The sequence below is a fragment of the Trematomus bernacchii genome, unplaced genomic scaffold (assembly GCF_902827165.1).
Source record: "Trematomus bernacchii unplaced genomic scaffold, fTreBer1.1, whole genome shotgun sequence".
Lineage (NCBI taxonomy): Eukaryota > Metazoa > Chordata > Actinopteri > Perciformes > Nototheniidae > Trematomus > Trematomus bernacchii.
In genome coordinates, this window is record NW_022987567.1 from 2,961,948 (window position 1) to 2,980,868 (window position 18,921).

Sequence of the window (18,921 nt, forward strand, 5' to 3'; positions counted from 1 at the left end):
GGCACCAGACACCCCCCTTCCCCCCTCACTCCCATTGCTCCCCGGGCGCTGTACAATAGCTGCCCACTGCTCCTAGTACTAGACTCCTGGTACTAGGATGGGTTAAAAGCAGAGAACACATTTCACTGTGTGTGCTGTGTGCTCTGCATGTGTGACCATTAAAAGAGGGTTTCATCCCTCTACTGTTTAACAATTGTTAAATACCACCTTAATTGACTTCCATTTATTACGGTTTTCATTGTGGAGTCATTTCTTCTTCTTCAGGAATTCAGGGGGTTAGTAATTGATGCAAAGGGAAACAGTTAGCATTTTCACAATACAAAATAAATAACTTTTCAATTGAACTCCAAATCTGCCATATTTTATTTACAAGCAGCAGGTGACCCATCAGCATATTGAAGAGATGCATGGATTTGTTTGTGGTACGTGTGTGTGTTTCACATGTTGGAAAAACACAATGTGAATTTGATAACTTTGTATTTTTTGGAGGACTCACTGCTTTACAACTTTAAGCTAATGTGAAACATGTTCCAGACCTGTCTTAACTTACAGGCTGATAACTCGATAGTTCCATCACCAAAAACAACATCACATTAGCTGGCCTTCAATAAGGGAAGTTATTTTCCCAATCCCTACAACTGCACATGAATGCACCATTCCAGCAGTCATCACCAAAATGGCCCACTCAAGAACACGAAGATAAAAACATGAAAAAACAAATATGAGTTGGTTAAGAAAACAATGTTAAGCGTTGTACTCCCTTAAAGGCACAAGAGAAGAAGACAAACTAGAATCTAAGTAAACACAGTGTCACCTCACATTAAAGTCACCTTTATAACAACATCTTTTATCACTTGGTAAACAAAACAGTTTTTCTTCAAAGTCTTCTTCTCTTCTTGTCTGCTGATAGTTTCTGGGAGGGACCTCTTTACAAAGGTCACAAAAGAGTGTCTCTTTCTGATAATACAAAGATTAAATAAAATGGCTGTGTAAATATTTGATCTTCAATATAAAATAATAGGAATAAGACAGATCATTCAAGTGGACACAGAGTATTCAAAAAAAGTAATTCAGTTACTTGAGTTGTTTAATTTTGATGGAGGCATCATGGTATTCTCACTGCCTGAGGGTTTTCTCCATCATATATTTTCTTTGGTTTTACAGCGCCATCTCGTGGCCAAATGTACGCATTGAGTTCATTGTTACAGGTTTACCTGTAATGTAACAATGTTGTGTGTTACACCGTATGTAACACACAGCAAGTTTTTACTTATTTGATTACAAAAAAGGTGCGAGTATAGGGTGACGTACAAATGTGATAACGTCTTTGCATAATTTAAAAACATAATTTAACAATATCAAATTAATAATATATATCAAGTAAAAAAACTACAAAATGTAATTAAATCATATATGATTCTACATCAGTCTTTTTGGTATGTGAGTTGAATCTCAGCATTTAAATACATATCTGTTGCGTTTAATGATAATATGTTTCCAAATTGTTTACATACAGTATATATGGATAATTTATAGTATCGGTAATGGCCACATTTAATGGTCGAATAAAAAAAATCAAGGTAAATGTCGACATCACTTTGTTTACATTTTTATTATATACATATTAAAATGAGTGGTAAATTCCCTGCATTTATTAAACAGAGAAACCCAATCTACAATAGGGGACGTACGCCTGCGGAACCAACCTTAGCTGAACTTTGTTTCCGCACGGTGTTATTTTGAACATGGACACACACTCACACACTGCTGTAATTAATTGTGCGCGCGTTCTTACTTCTAGTTTATGGTTTAACTACATGTTTGTTAATGTGTCTGCGTGAATATCCCAACTAAATCATCCAGCATGTCGGAGAACAAGGAGCTGAAGCTGGACTTCATCTTGAAGGAGCTCACTCTGTCCCCGCAGGCTGAGGAGGCTGTCCCCGGCAGCTCGTCCAGCGTGGAGCTGCAGGACCAGAGGCTGGTGTGTGTGGAGTACCCGGCGGTGGTCAGCAGCGCGGACAGGATGCTGGAGACTCTCGGGGGGGAAAGAGCCGTGTCCAAAGTAAGCTGGCCGTCACTGGGACACAATGCTGTTGCTCTTAAGTCCTGGAGTCCTAAAACAGTCCTACAAACCGTTCCAGTTCACTTGTATACTGTCCATTATACTGTATTCAAATGCCCTCACTTATGACGTATGTTACAAATATCATACTGATATAACTGCATACTGTAGCGAAGCATTATATTATTTAGTAATTGGTGTTATATACCCTGCCTATATGATTTAAAAAAGCATAGCTTCATAGTTAGCCACAGTGCTACATTTCAAATGACGTTTGACTAGCTTTAATCTATGGAAGCATTAGAAAGACACAATTAAAATGTAATCTTAAAATACTAATTTACGTAAGGTTGATTGCATTTTCAAATTCTAGTGAACTGACAGCCATTCTTCAAAGGCAGAACAGTTTGAACTTGGTACACGAACATGCACAACTAAAGTTCACTATCACCTGACATGATGAGGGCCTTCATGGTTGGTTACACAGATTTTCTGTCAAGTGGCTGTTTTGTGAGTACATAACGGTAGACATTAATGCTTATGTTTATCATCAGCGCAGTATCTAAACTTAATTAATCTGATACCTGTCTGCATTCCCTGTGAATCCCACAGACCTTCGCTCACCCAAACAGGCGTCTTGAGCTGCGTTTCCGACCTCAGGATCCTTTCTGTCACTCCCTGTGTGGAAACCGCTACCCATCGAGCAACCTGGTGCTCAGAGTGCGGCGTCGGGTGCGAAAGAAGGACCCCAAAGACGTTGAGATCCACATGGATATCCTGGGAGTCATTGCAACAACATACAAATTCCAAGGTTTAATTTAACCTCCTTATTGTGTAGAGAAGTGTTTTCCCCTTTCACTAATGTGAGATATTTTCTTGACTGATTACATTTGTTTTTGTGCAGGGATGGCAGACTTCCAGTGCCTCGCTGTTAATTCAGAAGGTGGAAAAGACACTTCTTTGTACGATAAAATCATCCTGCGCAAACCCGAGAATCAAGATTTCTTTGAGAAGCCCATTCCCCTGTTTATTCCCCCGGCCAGCTTTTCCCGCCTCGACACCCCAGTGGATTATTATTTCCGGCCTGACGTCAATCAAAATATAGCGTAAGGGAAAAACATAATGTAACCTTATTTGTCCTCTGTAAACAACAATATTGGACATTCTTAATTTTCAATGTCACTGTGCTAATGCAGCGTATCTGGAAAATGTTCACACTTTTTCTTCTCCTTTCTGTTCACAGCCAGCCCATGAACAAGAGCAACTTCATCGGTTTGAATCGAGCTCGTCGGCCCCACAACGCCATCTTTTTCACCTTCAATGACCCAACTGTCCCTGGCGAGTGCCTCGAGGCGGCGAAACTCAACTGGAAGCGAGTCTGCGTGAAGGAGAGCGACAAGCAGGCCGAGGAACATTTGAGACAGGTATGTGTGCTGCTGCAGTCATGGTTACTGCTTAATGAAATCAGAAAACATACTCTAATTGAGGCTTGCTAGTATAATGAAAAATTATTAAGAAAAAACATAATGAAGTCTGAAATAGGTTAAGTATTTGAATAAAGCAGGAGAGGCCAGTATCCAGGGAGGCTTCTCTTGAAAAGTTTAATAAGGGCTCATTAGACAAAAAAATATGCTGTCTCTTTAATTGAAAAGGCTAAAAACTGCTAAATGTTCATTTGAAAGTTAATTAATTTACAGCAAGAGTTCTTAGTCTGACAGTTCTTAATCATTTTGTTCTGTTGCTGAAAGATTATTGTTTTTTGGTTACCAATCGTGAGTGTTTGCTTCCTTTCTCTGTTTCATATCATTTTACTATAGATATCTTGGTTGTGGACGATGGCTCCAAAAAACCCACTTACTGACATTATATTTAATAACATAATACAATTTTAATATAATAATATGGTGATGTTCTTCTTTCAATATTCCCTGCGATTTTATTGAAAATAAATGTGTCCTCAGCCCTTATATTTCCTTCCCTGTTCTCTAAAGCCTAAAGGTAGGGTAGGTAAGAATGGAGAAACCAGCTCGAGTGCGCTAGAATTTGAAAGTACGCAGCTGAAAAAAATCTGCCCCTTCCTTCAGACTTCCTTACAGAGCCCCTCCTCCAACACACACGAACGCGCACATGACCAATGAGGGCACGAGATAAGTTTGTGCACGAGATGGAAGGCTGACAGGCAGGTAGGCTATCCAGTTATTTTAGCCGGGCCGGCTAAAATAACTGGTCGCCACGGCTTCCAAAGATGAAATATTTTTATGTATTTATTGCCAAAGCATTTAATATATTCATTGCTATCGGGATGTTAAGAGCATTCCATGGAATATAACAAAAAGTGTTTCTGAAGTGAATTACCTACCCCACCTTTAACAGTAAAATATATTTTAAATACTTTTGGTATTATTCACCAAAACACATTGTCTATCTCTGTGCATAGACCTTAAATTCATCCCCTTCCTCATATACCAATTGCAAGGCTGGATTTTTCATTTGTAGATTTTAAACCTGTATTTTCAACATCCATGTTTGCAAGCTTGCAGTTTTCTTCTCCCTGTTCCTGCAGGTGCGTTTCTGCGTATTCACCTAAAAGTGTAAACGATTTGTCCCCCACATGCTAATGAGCAAACAAAACAGAGCCTCACTTCCTGCTCCACAGTGGTCAAAACTCCACAGAGCACTTTTAAAAACATGTATGCCTTTTTATTAAATCACTCACCACTGACTATCATAAACAACTGTTTTGACTCAAGAACTAGCTGCTTGTCACACTAAACATGATTTTATGTAACATCACACAGATCAAACTTTTATCTAATCTCAAGCCAAACTTTTTTGTCCTTAGATGTTTGAGAGCCGGCCCATCTGGTCCCGGAACGCGGTCAAGGCCAACATCAACATCCACCCTGATAAACTGAAACTGCTGCTGCCCGTCTTCGCCTACTACATGGTGAGATGAGGGTCAACAGTTGGGGGGGGGGGGGGGGGAAATACATAGAAAATACATCTCTAGAAATAGATTTCCAGAGTCCCTTTGAGGATTCCAAGAAAAAAAATCCTGTGGATCAAAACATGCAATACTATAAGCTTCATAGAGGCAGTGTTTTGTAAAGAAAGTAAGGAAGTACAATGTTATCTTACCAAAGCAATGACTCAACTAAAGATTTTTTTTCCCTACCCACAAGAAAGTTAAACATCAGATTTGCCCTTGCAGGTGACAGGGCCGTGGAGGAGTCTGTGGGTGAGGCTGGGCTATGACCCCCGGAAGACCAAAGAGTCCAAGAAATACCAGCTACTGGACTTCAGGATCCGCTGTAGCACCAAGCATGGTAAGAACTAGAGTAGGGGTGTCCAAACTACGGCCCGGGAGCCAAATGCGGCCCGCGGACCATTTTAAATCGGCCCTCAGCAAATTCAAAAAGTGTAATGGAATATGGCCCACAAATAAAACTTGTGCTTGTACTTCTTAAATGTAAATGTAAACATATATTACACAGTAGTATTCATGTGTTAATAAGACTAATTTTCACATAAATTCAGTCAATTCAAGTTGGAAACATTTTCTAACATATCTTAGTTGATAAGAAAAAAGCCCAATGACTTATTTACATAGCAAACTTGAAATACACCCTTCCTATTTCTCCTTATTATAATCAATCTGAGGCTTCTGTTTTAAGGGATGAGCTGTCAACACTCACAAGCATCATTGACCTACATTTGATTGATTTTGCTAACTTAGAACTGAACTTATGAGGCAATATACCTCTAGTGAGTGGCCCAGCCCTTCGTATATTTTTCTGTATGTGGCCCGCCCATGAACTAGAGGAACTCATCGTTATCTACCAGAAGGTTATTTTTCCAGTTCACCGTTATCATGTTTTTTCCATTTTTAACATCAAAGATTAAGAACAATTTCCATCTGGCCCTGTTTATTTTCTTTACACCTTCAGGGTATTCATTATCTGACATGCCAGTGAAAGCCAAGAGGAGCGCTCTGAACTACAACCTGTCCATCACAATGAACAAAGCAGGTGAGTTTGTGAGTGGATGTAGACAAACTATATAAAGGAGATATGTAAAGTTCAGACGTGGTTTCTGGTTCTTTCTGAAAAAGCATATGGCTTTATAAAAGTTCTCTCATCGATTTTAAATGTCCTGTCTGAGAATCTATAAAACAATCTCCATCCTCCCGCTACTGTTTCCAATGTTCACTGATAATATACAAAGTTCACTGATAATGTTCTGGAAAAATCGTGTGTTTTTCCCCCAGGTCCTCAGGCTGCGAGTGTGATGGAGCTTCCCGCGCAGGAGGGTCCGGGCTCCACTCGAGACCCAACCCCGATTTCCTACCAGCTGAAGGTCAGTGTATGAAGTACATTTACCCAAGTACTGTACTTGAGTAAGATCTTTTGAGTTACTAGTACTTTACATGAGCATTTCCATTTCATGCCACTCCCCTACGTTTATCTGACAGCTGTAGTTACTCGTTTTTGTGACAGAATCAGATTATAAACTCATACAAAATATAGATAAACTATCAAACAAACCATGTTTTATTATTATAGGTTAAGATTTTTTGGTAATTCAAATAAGCTCCACTATTACAAGCTGTTATGAACACATTAATGCGTCATAAATGGGCTAATTTGCAGAATAAGTTATTTTACTTTTGGTACATTAAGTATATTTTAATGCCAATACTTTTGTACTTTGACTTTTTATACTTAGCAGTACTTTAACAGTTTTGTATTTCTACTTTTACTCAAGTAAAAAGTCTGATTTAATTCTTCCTCTACTGAAGCTCAGTAACTGGAGTGATAGGACAATGCTGCAGCATGGTGCTAACATGCTAGTTTTAAACTATTTCTCGGCGGAACTGATTTGTCGTTATATCTTACATTTTGTCATTATCTATCCAATATCTTCCTATCTTGAGATTTTATTAAGCTAAATGTCGATTCATGTTAGAAGATAACAAGGGTTGCTTTACTTGTTTGAGTCTAAATAGAAGAGTAAAGTGATGGAAAACTTTCCTTAGACAACATTTTTATTGTGTTTAATCCTCACAGGAGTCATCCTACATTTTCAAAGAGGGCATGCTGCCTCCACACAGACAGATGTTCTACCAGCTCTGTGATCTGGATGTGGAAAGGTACGTTAAATTGCTGAGGGTGCATTCTTCTTTCTAGTATTCACTTCACTAAATAATATGGGCTCTGAAACTCAAATCAGGGGGACAGTGTGTGGGAGAGAAACTCCCTCTGGAGGGACTTTGGGATTTTAGCCTTTGTAGACCATTTAAATGCACAAAAACCTATATAACACACTTCAGGAAAGGGAAAACCCCAAACAGCATAATGGGGCCCCTTTAAGAACAAGCACCTCTAAATTGTACTAACAGTGCTTAAGAAAATGTGTATTTGCACCAGTGTGTGTCTTTGATTCAGCTTTTTGTGTCTCCAGTATCAAAAAGGTGATCGCTCAGATTGCCGATGAGGATCTGCCCTGTGACGAGCGGGACGGCTGGTGTGTCCTCGGCACTACGGACAAACTGCGGGACATGATCTCAGCCATGATCAAGAAGCTCATCCGAGCCAGTAAACCACGTAAGGAAAACATCCATGACAGAGAATGGCTGCTCTTACTCGGGGTGTCTTCATGGACAACTAGTACAAAGATTGTTAAAGGTAGGGTAGGTAAGTTTGAGAAACCAGCTCGAGATCGCTAGAATTTGAAAATACACAACCGGAGAAAATCTGCCACTTCCTTATAGAGCCCCTCCTCCAACACACACGAACGCGCACATGACCAATGAGGGCACGAGATAAGTTTGTGCACAGATGGAAGGCTGACAGCCAGGTAGGCCATCCAGTTATTTTAGCCGGGCTGGCTCAAATGATTGGTCGTGCTTTTTACAGTATTACGGCTTCCACAGATGACATTTTTTTATGGATTTTTTGTCAAAGCACTTAAGATATTCATTGCTATCGGGATGTTAAGAGCATTCCATGGAATATAACAAAAAGTGTATCTCGAGCCGGTTTCTCAAACTTACCTACCCTACCTTTAAGGTTAAATTTACAAGACGAAAAATACTAGAAGCATAGAAAGCTAATAAGGCTTCGGTAGCTAAGACTAAGCTAATTAAAAATGCTGCTTTATACCTGGATACTAACCATTGAGGAAGTACATCCTAATGTTTGTTGGAATATGGACAGAAAATCCTTGAAGAATTGGTTCTGATTTCATTTCTCTCCCTTCAGCAATGCCAGAACTCCCCAAGAGACGCAGACGCAAAGGCCTTGCAATATCCCCGGGGAGAGGCTCGGATTCAGAGGAAGAGAACGACAACAAGGATGACGAAGACGAGGACGAGGACGATGAGTTTCTGCCGTCGGAGGGCAGCGAAAACGAGATGGAGACAGAAATTCTGGACTACATGTAACAAAAGACTGCCATTTCCTGATAGAGTTGATAAGTCTGTATTATTTTTTCAGTTAAATCTAAATAAAAAAGAAAGTATTTCTAGTGGTTTTGTCTTCTATTATGTTTTTGGATTATACGGTACAACTGAAAGGATTCAAAATTCTGACATAAGAGATACGCAACATTGTCAAAGCAAATACCTTGAAAGTGCCACATGCTTCACATACCTATCCTTTATTTACCAGTGTTGCAAATGTATTATTCTATGCAAAACGTTTTTATTGTTTTAAGATTGTTTTGAAAGTGCCGTTCAGAGGGGATGACTCAAGTAAATTGGATTCGAACCCTATTCCGCCGCAGCCTCTGCCAGCCCAAGACATTTGTATCTACATGCTATACGAGGCCAGGGGGCCCTTGTTAACCTTACAAGCCCTCTCTCCATATAGTAGCAGAGAGAATGCTACATATATCCTGTGGGAGGTGTGTACAGGGGGTGTACAGGGGGTGTGTAGAGGGGTGTGGCAGCAGGGGAGAGCTCTCATTGTGTCCCCCCCCCCCCCCCCCCCCCCCCCTGTTAAAAATTAACAAATCCAGTCTGTACAGGTGCTTTTGGCACAGCCATGAGGATGCTTGTTTGTGGATTGTTGCACAGCTGTGTCAACTCAGCAGAGCTGGCCACCTGATACACAAGTGCAAGGCCCGACAGAGATTGTAAACAGGAAATGTTCTTATATGGCACTCAGAGGAATTAATAAACCTTTAGGGGAATATAAGCCGTGCTAGATTGCTATTTATTGATTTTTATTTCTCTACAGCCCTATAATACCAAACCCCATATTTTAGACATTAGGCTGAAAGACCATTTTGAGTTGAGTCTCAGTCTGGGGTTTTGTGTAATGGATTAGTGTGAAGTGAACATTTTATCCGATTTAATAAATGTTTCTGCTGGGTCACCTCAGGCCTGTGTTCTCTCACCTTTTACTGAGCATGAAAACAAAACAAAATTGAAATCGAAGATGATTCAGTCATGGCCCAATAACTTAATGTCACCTGGTGTGACGAATATTTCTTAGTGCTAAACAAGTTCTGTGCTCAGTGGCGCTTCATACTCAAGCCCAAAATGGAGCGACTGTAGATTCAGAAAGTACCCGGATCATCTGGGGCCTTTTGCTTTTAGAGCATGCGCTCCAGCTCTAGGCTAAGTCCCCAGGAAGTGTGCCGGACGTTGGAGCAAATGTTCATAGTGGCCAAACGCTGGTACTTAAATTTATGTGAGGTCATTGGGCCCAAAAACACTTTTTCCCATTGACTTACATTTGGAAAGTACATTTGGAGACGTCTGTAAATCAGCGGATAAGTTATCTTTATACATCCATGCTCTTGGCTCGCCTCGGCTCAGTCCAATGAATGGAGTTTGCATGTTGGCAGTTAAGGTTGTACAACTTTATATGTAATAAGAAAATACAACTGGCGGGAGGCATGTGGCACAGTGGACTAGTGCGTTGGTCTTCGGATCAGGGGGGCACAGGTTCAAACCCCACTGCAGTCAGCATGTCGTTGTGGGCAAGTCACTTCACCCCAAATTGCTCCTGTGGGGATTGTCCACAGTACTGAGTATGTAAGTCGCTTTGGATAAAAGCATCTAACAAGTAACAAGTAACAAATAACAACCACATTAAGCTCAACCAATCAGATGTCCTTTTACATCGGTCATAGAAAACAGAGAAAGGTTTATGTGTGATCAATAAAAACATTGTGATTTAGCTAAACAAGTGTTTGAAGTCATCACTAAATTGTATCAAAGAAAGTGCTTCGGACACAGGGCGGTTCAATATTACATGTTATGTAACTCCTTCTGATCAAGCGTCATGTAGGGGAGGGTTATTCCTTTATAAAAGTGGCAGGCAATCTCAGGTAATCTAATTCCCACCATCAAGATGTTGAAGCTTGGGATTTTGGTAGCTGTTGCTGTGTTCTTGGAGACGGTCTCTGCGACCTCTGTAAGTGTCACAATTATATTATTCTCACTCTTTTCAGTATCTCTTTAATAGTATTCAAGTCTTCACTTAATACTTCTTTAGGAAGTAGGATTATTTATTTGTTCATTTTTCAATCATCAAACACTGATAGATATATTTTATTGGAGAAAATGTCATTATATATGTGTGACAACTTTCATTGTTACACTTCACTGTAAAAAAAGGAATAAAATAAAGGAATGTTGTGTGTGATTTCTGCAGCTCGGGGTGGTGTACACAGATGGAGGTAAGGTGCAGGGCAAGAACATCCGTCTTGGTTTCCGCCGCCACATGGACGTCTTCAGGGGGATTCCTTTTGCTGACATCCCGGGAAGGTTTGAGAAACCAAAACGTCATCCAGGCTGGGATGGTGAGTGGAGCAGTATTACTTATGTGTATGTTTAGTGTAATAGATGTAAAATGTTGTGTTTATTAAAAATCCCTTAATCTACAGCAGTGCATTAGATTAAATAAAATCATCCTATGTGGCTTTGTTGCTGTCCTGTGCATGGGTGGCTCTAAAGGGGGGGCCAACAGGGGCCAGTGCTCCTGTAACACTGAGCTTGGCCCCCTGTGAGCCCCACTTTGAAAGAGGAGTCCATGATTTTTAATAATGTAATTTAATAACATTTCAACTAAGTGACTGACAAAACAAACAAGAAAATACCAATCATGGTATTTTCTGTTTTTTGTGTGCGATATAATGTTTACCAACTACAGACATAAAGTGCTTGAACCTGATTTAAAATTGTCCTACCCCTGCTCTAACACTGTGTGTGTACTCAGGTGTCCTGAAGGCCACAGAGTACAGGAACAGATGCATTCAGGTGAACCTTTTGATGACTGATACCAGAGGCAGTGAGGACTGTCTTTTCCTCAACATCTGGGTTCCTCACGGCCGCTCAGGTAAAAACTGAGAAAACTCTACAAAGTGTCTCCCATATTAGGTCTATGAATGGCATTAATATTCCCTGTCTTTTAGTGTCCACTGGTCTGCCCGTCATGATCTGGATCTTTGGCGGAGGCTTCCTGGTTGGAGGCTCGATGGGAGCTAACTTCCTGGAAAACTATCTGTACAGCGGGCAGGAGATTGCAGACAGAGGAGATGTTATCGTGGTGACAATTAACTACCGTGTGGGAGCTTTGGGCTTCCTGAGCACTGGAGAGTCAGACCTCCCTGGTTGGTGCCAGCTTTTTTTCACAAAAGTGACAAATTGTACAGATCTGAATAAATGTTGACCTTCCTGCCAATTTAATATACCATTAAACTTCCGTTATTAAGTGAAACATTTGATTCTCGTCAGGAAACTACGGTCTCTGGGACCAGCACACCGCCATTGCCTGGGTGAACAGGAACATCCGCTCATTTGGAGGAGACCCTGACAAGATCACCGTCTTTGGAGAGTCTGCAGGTGGAGCTAGTGTTAACTTCCAGGTCAGTGTCCACCCCATTGTGTGGAATGATTGATAGATAATACATATATGGGGCATTCTACCGAATTAGTACAAAGTGCGGTCCCACAACAAGAAAAACTATTTAACAAAACAATTAAGTATTCAGACATAGATATTTACTAAGATATGTTATGGTCTATTTAAACATAAGGCATTCAATTATATAGTGATAAGCTTAATATATACAAAAACATCATTTATATAGGGTACTTTCTATTGGGAAGTAGCTGTCCCCAACCCTGACATCTATATTTCAATTTCTGTAAATAACACTTAAAACATTTTATTTTAAATTGTTCAATGGTGTATTTAGAAGATCTTTATGATAACATTCAAACAGAAGTTGGAATATTTCGATTTATTGTGTTAAAAAAACTATACTAAAAAAATCATGTCCCCAGTTTTCATGTCACTACCGAAACACAAGGGATTTTAGTCCAATGGGTGAGCCTGGTTTTTAGCCACAAGTAGCTATATCCCATACTTTTGATATACATCTGTTCCAAAATCTGAAAATCTGCTTGTAACCTTAAGAATTGTCACTACCTAACACATATTAGCTTCAATTAAGTAAACCTTTTCGGGCTTTTATGCAAAGTATTAGGTTTTTATGTGTGTAAACCTCTTCAAAGACGTGTATGCTAGCCATGTACTTGCTAGCATTCTTTAGTTATGCTCAATTTTAGCTAGAATCGTCACTACTGAAACATATGGTTACGTTTCAGTAATTGACATGATCGTTTCGGTAGTGACAAAATGGAATAGTAAGCAGGTAAATCCCACCATTTTGAAATAAATGTGTTTTGAAGTCTGAAAATCAGTGTGTTACTTTAAAGGTCTCTTATTATACTATTGTTAGGCATATATTATAGGTCTCAGATATATAAAAAACATGTCTATGAAGTGTTTTGCTCAAAATACCAAACAGATTACCCATTCTAGCCTCATCCCCCTCTATTTCAGCCTGTTACTAAAGTGCTGATTCTGGGTCAGTAGCTTCAAACATTCACACTTCAACATAAGGCATGTTATGAGTTAAGATTAAGCAATAAGGTTGAGGGAATATGATACAACTTTGAGATAAAAAAAATGCTGCAGTCACTACCGAAACAGTGGATGTTTTGTAAAAGATTAAGTATATTGACTTATCAACTAAAATGATATGATACTAATTGGTTTAATGTATGTTATATTTCAACAATCATCAACTCTGGAATCAATATGATCAGTATTATGCATTTTACAAAGAAAGTTTGCATTATGATTTTTATGAATTGTATAAATTGAACTTTGAAATTTGATTAAAAATTAAATTGCATTGATTTAATTGTGAAAACCCTCAAGAAATATTTGTTAAAATACTATTTAGAGGAGGGAAGGTAAAACAATCTTAACAGGTTAATATAATACTTTTTTACGACAGTGTATTTACTATGTTTCGGTAGTGACCATTGTTGGTAGAGGAAGAACATTCCAATACAGTCTGAAAATACGATATAAAAATGTACGGTTCTTTTACTAGATATGTGTAATTTAGATATGGTACAAAATATATATGGACAAAGTTTTGGGGAAAAAACATACAAAATTTCAAAACTGTTCCAACCTGACTTTGCACCAATTCGGTAGAATGGCCCATATAGTACATTGAATAAAAATTCCTTAGTATGTATCTAACCAAATTTTTGTATCTACACACAGACTCTCACTCCCCACAACAAAGGGCTTTTCAAGAGAGCCATCTCCCAGAGCGGTGTCGCCCTTTGCCCATGGGCTATCAACAAGAACCCCCGCAGGTTTGCTGAGGAGGTATACAAAAGCTTTACTTACATGTTTTGTTTCTTATATGGAATAGTTCCCTGAAATGTAAAGCTGGTGTCGCATTGTTTGCCATGCAGTGTAAAGGGTGCAGCGTAGACCGATAATGGCCACTCAACTGCTCTTGACCGTTCTGTTGAATTTCTGACACATCAGAAATTAGGGGTGGGGGAAGTAATCGATACAGCATAGTATTGCGATACTTTGCGTGGCGATATTGTATCGATTCACGGATGCCAGTGATTTTACTTGAGGGGTGTGACCAAAAGTGGGGAGATTGTCAACGGGGGGGGAGCTCGTTGCTCATGAATTGTCAACGGGGGGGCGCGGTGCCGGCCGTCAGCGATACGAGCCGGCCCGCTGACGCCCGGCCGTTCTGTGATTCTCCAGAATACACAAATGCACACCGGGATAACTCCCGATTCTCCCGATGGCCAATCCGAGCCTGCCTGAACATAATAGTAACCAGCAAAAAAGCCCTATCAATAATGGCAAACCACATTGACAGTGGCATTTCAATTGGTGCACTAAATGTACATATTTATAAAGAAAGATCAGTTTTTCAAATGTACACCATTCGCCAACAGGGGGTGCTGCAGCACCTCCAGCACCCCTACTTCCCGCGGCTATGCCCTGTTAAGCCCTGAGCCTGTTTTTTAGGTCTCAGGCTCGAAAATGACATTCCCAGAACAAATGACCATATCTTCCCTTCTAAAAGGGTTAAATTAATCATCTTATTTCTCAAAGTAATGATAAACCTGTGAGTTGGATGTAGAAAAGTCAGAATCAATATAGATGTTTTTTATTTTAAAGAAAATTCAGATTTTACATAGTAAAAAACTGTAAATTATAGTGTCCGTCCGTATTTGAACTTATAGTGAAAACTACCCTTGGATGATGGTAAGGTAGACTAAAAGCTTTAGGAATCCAAAGTACAACATATAATAAGTACCCTGTATCAAGATTGATGCAAAACAAGTGACATTTGACCTTTTTAGAGAGATTTAGCAAAAAGAAACCACTTCTGGGGTCATTTGGGTGGATTTTCCATATCTCTGGCTTCCCTTGCTCAATTTTGATGGTTGACACCTCTTTCTGACCGTTAGAGCCAATAGAATCGAAGGGGGAGTCCCCCACACACACACGTTGTGAAACAAAACGGTGGGGGCTTCGCGCATGTAATTTTGCATCAGAGTGAACCTATCTCTAGCTTTGACATCTGGAAACGGAAAAGCAGTTTTAATGCTTATGGATTATCAGAAATCATTTCAAAGGGACACAGACACATTGGATTAACCTATGGATTAACTTCAGCAGCGTTTTTATCGTTTTAATGCCATTGAAGACCACTTTGGAGAGACTACAGAGCCAAGGTAAAAATGTTAGCATTTTTAGCTACCTAGCGTCACCTGTTTTGATGTCCGTTTTTGCTTATAACGTCGCCATTTCGTATAATTCAGTGATAATGTGGGTGTCCATCGATTCTGTGTCACCTCACGATGTGAAACGATGTCATGGATGTAGAGAAGAGATAAATAATAAGGTTTTGTGAGTGATTTTCGGTGCAGTAAGGTGTTAGCATTTTTCGCTCGTTGCTAATTCAGAGGCTCAGTGTTAGCATTGTGGGTTTTCTTTTTAAAAAAAAAAAAAATATATCAGTTAGATGAGTTTCTTCCCGTTACATGGATATAAAACATTCATAGTTTTATTAAATGAACATGCCCTCAGACACTGTTTCCTGCAAGATGTTGCGGCACTGCCCCGGTACCGGGGTCTCTCGGGCTTAACAGTTTAGAATATCATTAAACAGGTGAACTTCAAATAGTTAGCAAAGGTATAATACAGTATATAAACGAATTTAGACACAAACCACATTTTTTACATTACAGTTAATACTAACCTTGTGCCTTTTCGGGGTGCTAACACTTAAATGTAAACTTTATCTTTTAATATTGCTGTATTTAAAGTGGACCTATCATGCTATATTTGAATAATATAGTGTAGGACCATACCTATATAAGGCATATTTATACTTTTTTTTTTTCAAAATACCAAACAGATTATGCATTTTAGCCATGCCTCATTTTGCTCAATTTGACATTTTTTAGCTCTTTATTTGCAAGGGCAGATTCAGTGAGAACAGCACCATCTACAGGCCTGGCATATGTACTACAGCGTCTCCAGCGCTTTCGAACGGCAATGGCCGTGGCTGTCTCCTCCTGATTGGTGGAGTTGGCCACTGTCCTGACGTCAGGACAGTGTTCAAATCTGGATCAGTTTTTATCAGATCCGTTGCAGCCCCTTTTTTAGAGATTTGGGTATGGAGGAAAATAGAGAGGGTTGTGTTTTCTGACACTTGGTGAGTTCCCTGGAACACCGGGGACACATATTCATGTATAAAAGATGTACAAAAGTGCATTTTGAATGATAGGTCCCCTTTAAATGTTGATATCTCCGTTAATATCTGTACTTTATCTCCGTTCTTTTTCTCCGTCAAGTTTTTGCTTTGGGAACAGTAACTTCCTGCTTATATCACAAAGTCGCCTTCAATATAAAAGCATGTCTATATAAAACAGGAAGATACGTTAAGACGTGTACAATTGCAATGAAAGTAACAAAAACAATGCCATCTCCTTTTCAGGTTCAAAGAACACAAATTGGGTTTTTTACATAAACTATTCATATTGCAAATACATTTTTTAACCAGGAAGGGAAGACGGACATGGATATGACGCATGTGTTTTGCAATATCGCAATATATCGTATCGCAATACTTAGCATATCGTAGAATCGCAACACTATCGTATCGTGGCTTAAGCATCGCGATCGTATCGTATCGTGGGGTGCCTGGTGATTCCCACCCCTATCAGAAATGTTGGTTGGCCGTCGTCAAGCTCTAACACAGTTGAAGCATAACCACAAGTTGCCCGTTTCCACTTTTTAACATGATTTACATTTCTCCTCAGGTTGCTATTAAGGTCAACTGCCCCACCGATGAAAGGATGGCTCCCTGTTTGAAGATGACTGATCCCGCAGTTCTTACACTGGCAGGCTCTCTCAGTATTTCCAGCTCACCTGACCGTAAGCTGCACTCCACAGACAGTTTACATTTTCTGTTCAGACATTGTGGTGCTTTTTACCAGAGCAATGGAGAGGAAAAAGCATATTGTTGTGCTGACTCCTTCTGCATTGTTTTGATTAAAATGTACGCTAAATTCAGATGGAAATTTGGCTAGTGAGTGTTGCCCTAACATAACAAGCTGTCGTCAAACACTTAGTGGCCTCACACAACCTAATGTTCTCGAAAATGCATACTTCAACACTCTTAAGCACATGCCATATATGACAAAACAATACAAGATCTAGAAAATGGGAAATCAGAATTCCACTTTCGTTAGGCATACAAGTTAGTACTCTGAATGGTAATGTCTCATTGTATCTGCCTCTGTCAGAACCCCTTGTATTCAACCTGGCCCTCTCTCCTGTGATCGACGGGGACTTCATTCCTGATGACCCTTCCAAATTGTTCAACAATACGGCTGACATCGATTACATCGCTGGAGTCAACAACATGGACGGACACCTCTTCACTGGTTTAGATGTTCCTACGATCAACTCCCCCCTGGTGAACACCCCTATGTGAGTTTAAGCCATTTGGTCACTTTAAAGATTCTGTTCCCAGAGCAACATACCATACTTTGGTTAGAACTGTTTTGTATGTTTCTAATGTCTAACATACCTGATTGCAGCGAGGATGTGAAGAGGCTCCTGACTGCGTACACTAAGGACAAGGGCAAGGCCGGTGCGGACAATGCTTATTCCACATACACCTCAAATTGGGGCTCAAACCCCAGCTGGGAGACCATCAAGAAAACCGTGGTGGAGATCGGAACAGACTACATCTTCCTGGTTCCTATTCAGGCTGCTCTTTACCTTCATGCTGCCAACGCAAAGTGAGAATAAGATATTCTTATACGGAGGATGCTATTATTTAAAAGCCCTTTTGTTCCACATCGTAATTGTGATTTCCTAGTCCCTAGTCATGTCCCTAGTAATCTCCAAAGTCCTTAAATTGTTTTGTATTACAAGCAAGTCATAATGTGCTCTTCACAAACTCTAGTGCCATTGTCGACTGTACTTGTGAATTTCTACGCTTTTTTTTGTTGTGTAGTCATTGTCACATACCTTTTTTTCCTTGCCTCACCAAAGAACCGGACGGACCTACTCCTACCTCTTCTCTGAGCCCAGCCGTATGGGCGGCATTGCCAGGCCCTACCCCAGCTGGATGGGAGCCGACCACGCTGATGATCTGCAGTACGTTTTCGGAAAGCCTTTCTCCTCACCACTGGGGTACTGGCCCCGCCACCGTGACGTCTCTGGCTACATTATCGCTTATTGGACCAACTTCGCCAAAACTGGGTAACATTTCTGCAGATACAAGAGATAGGAGATTCACAGAATTCAAACAGACCTGAATTAGACATTCAAGTAGAAACCTAAACTGTCTTAAATGTTTTGCACTTTCCCAATTGTATCCACAGGGACCCCAACAAAGGAGGTCAGAGGGTGCCCACTCCTTGGCCTCAGTTCACCAGCACTGGACACCAGTACGTGGAGATCCATCATGATATGAACAAAGCCTATGTGAGAGAGAAGATGAGAATGCGTCATGTGCATTTCTGGACCAGCGTCCTGCCCAACCTTCCCATTTCAGCCTCAGAATAACCTCCTTGTGCATCAGATGTGCAGCTGCAGTGTGGATCTATAAACCTGTATTATTAAATAATCATTGGTCCATGTAAAAAATAAATTGATGAAAAATACAAATGATCTTTCCTTGTTTTTTTTTCTTTAGTTTGACCTATTGAACTATATACTTAGTAGTACTCAACAATTTCAATTTGTATGGAACCTGCAACATGGGTTTGTTTGTTTTATAGAAGATAAGAGTGTGTGTTAACTAGATTTACAAAATAGACGGCAAACCAGAGATGAAAACATGAGAATATTTGTGTATTTTATTGTTATCATCTGCGTGAGCTAAAGTACAAGCAGCAAAATTAAAGCAGTTGTTTCAAGTAATATGCTTTATGTCTCACCAAATCCTTTTGTCTAAATCTTCTCACAAAAAACCTTGAGTAT

The 18,921-nt window shown here is 39.9% G+C and overlaps 2 protein-coding genes across 2 annotated transcripts; both read left to right on the forward strand.

The window, feature by feature from the left end:
- The first annotated feature begins 1,730 nt into the window (after nt 1–1,730).
- gtf3c5 (general transcription factor IIIC, polypeptide 5) lies at nt 1,731–8,593 on the forward strand. Its single transcript, XM_034126083.1, has 11 exons — nt 1,731–2,065; nt 2,678–2,876; nt 2,970–3,171; nt 3,309–3,489; nt 4,908–5,012; nt 5,277–5,391; nt 6,013–6,093; nt 6,333–6,421; nt 7,132–7,214; nt 7,526–7,668; nt 8,326–8,593. Exons 1-11 carry the CDS (start codon nt 1,865–1,867, stop codon nt 8,505–8,507), a joined length of 1,581 nt encoding a protein of 526 aa, XP_033981974.1. The 5' UTR covers nt 1,731–1,864; the 3' UTR covers nt 8,508–8,593.
- Nucleotides 8,594–10,415: 1,822 nt separating this feature from the next.
- cel.2 (carboxyl ester lipase, tandem duplicate 2) lies at nt 10,416–18,595 on the forward strand. The gene is made up of 11 exons (XM_034125655.1): nt 10,416–10,488; nt 10,729–10,876; nt 11,293–11,412; nt 11,489–11,686; nt 11,811–11,941; nt 13,663–13,770; nt 16,746–16,860; nt 17,232–17,418; nt 17,529–17,732; nt 17,989–18,198; nt 18,321–18,595. Exons 1-11 carry the CDS (start codon nt 10,426–10,428, stop codon nt 18,502–18,504), a joined length of 1,668 nt encoding a protein of 555 aa, XP_033981546.1. The 5' UTR covers nt 10,416–10,425; the 3' UTR covers nt 18,505–18,595.
- The last annotated feature ends 326 nt before the right edge of the window (nt 18,596–18,921 follow it).

What these genes read in the sequence shown, in the direction of transcription:
- gtf3c5 (XM_034126083.1), top strand. Translation starts at nt 1,865, where the DNA reads ATGTCGGAGAACAAGGAGCTGAAGCTGGACTTCATCTTGAAGGAGCTC. An exon ending in AACAACATACAAATTCCAAG is followed by an intron (nt 2,877 to 2,969) that starts GTTTAATTTAAC and finishes GTTTTTGTGCAG; the next exon opens with GGATGGCAGACTTCCAGTGC. An exon ending in TGTGATCTGGATGTGGAAAG is followed by an intron (nt 7,215 to 7,525) that starts GTACGTTAAATT and finishes TTGTGTCTCCAG; the next exon opens with TATCAAAAAGGTGATCGCTC.
- cel.2 (XM_034125655.1), top strand. Translation starts at nt 10,426, where the DNA reads ATGTTGAAGCTTGGGATTTTGGTAGCTGTTGCTGTGTTCTTGGAGACG. An exon ending in ACGTCATCCAGGCTGGGATG is followed by an intron (nt 10,877 to 11,292) that starts GTGAGTGGAGCA and finishes GTGTGTACTCAG; the next exon opens with GTGTCCTGAAGGCCACAGAG. An exon ending in CCCGCAGGTTTGCTGAGGAG is followed by an intron (nt 13,771 to 16,745) that starts GTATACAAAAGC and finishes ATTTCTCCTCAG; the next exon opens with GTTGCTATTAAGGTCAACTG.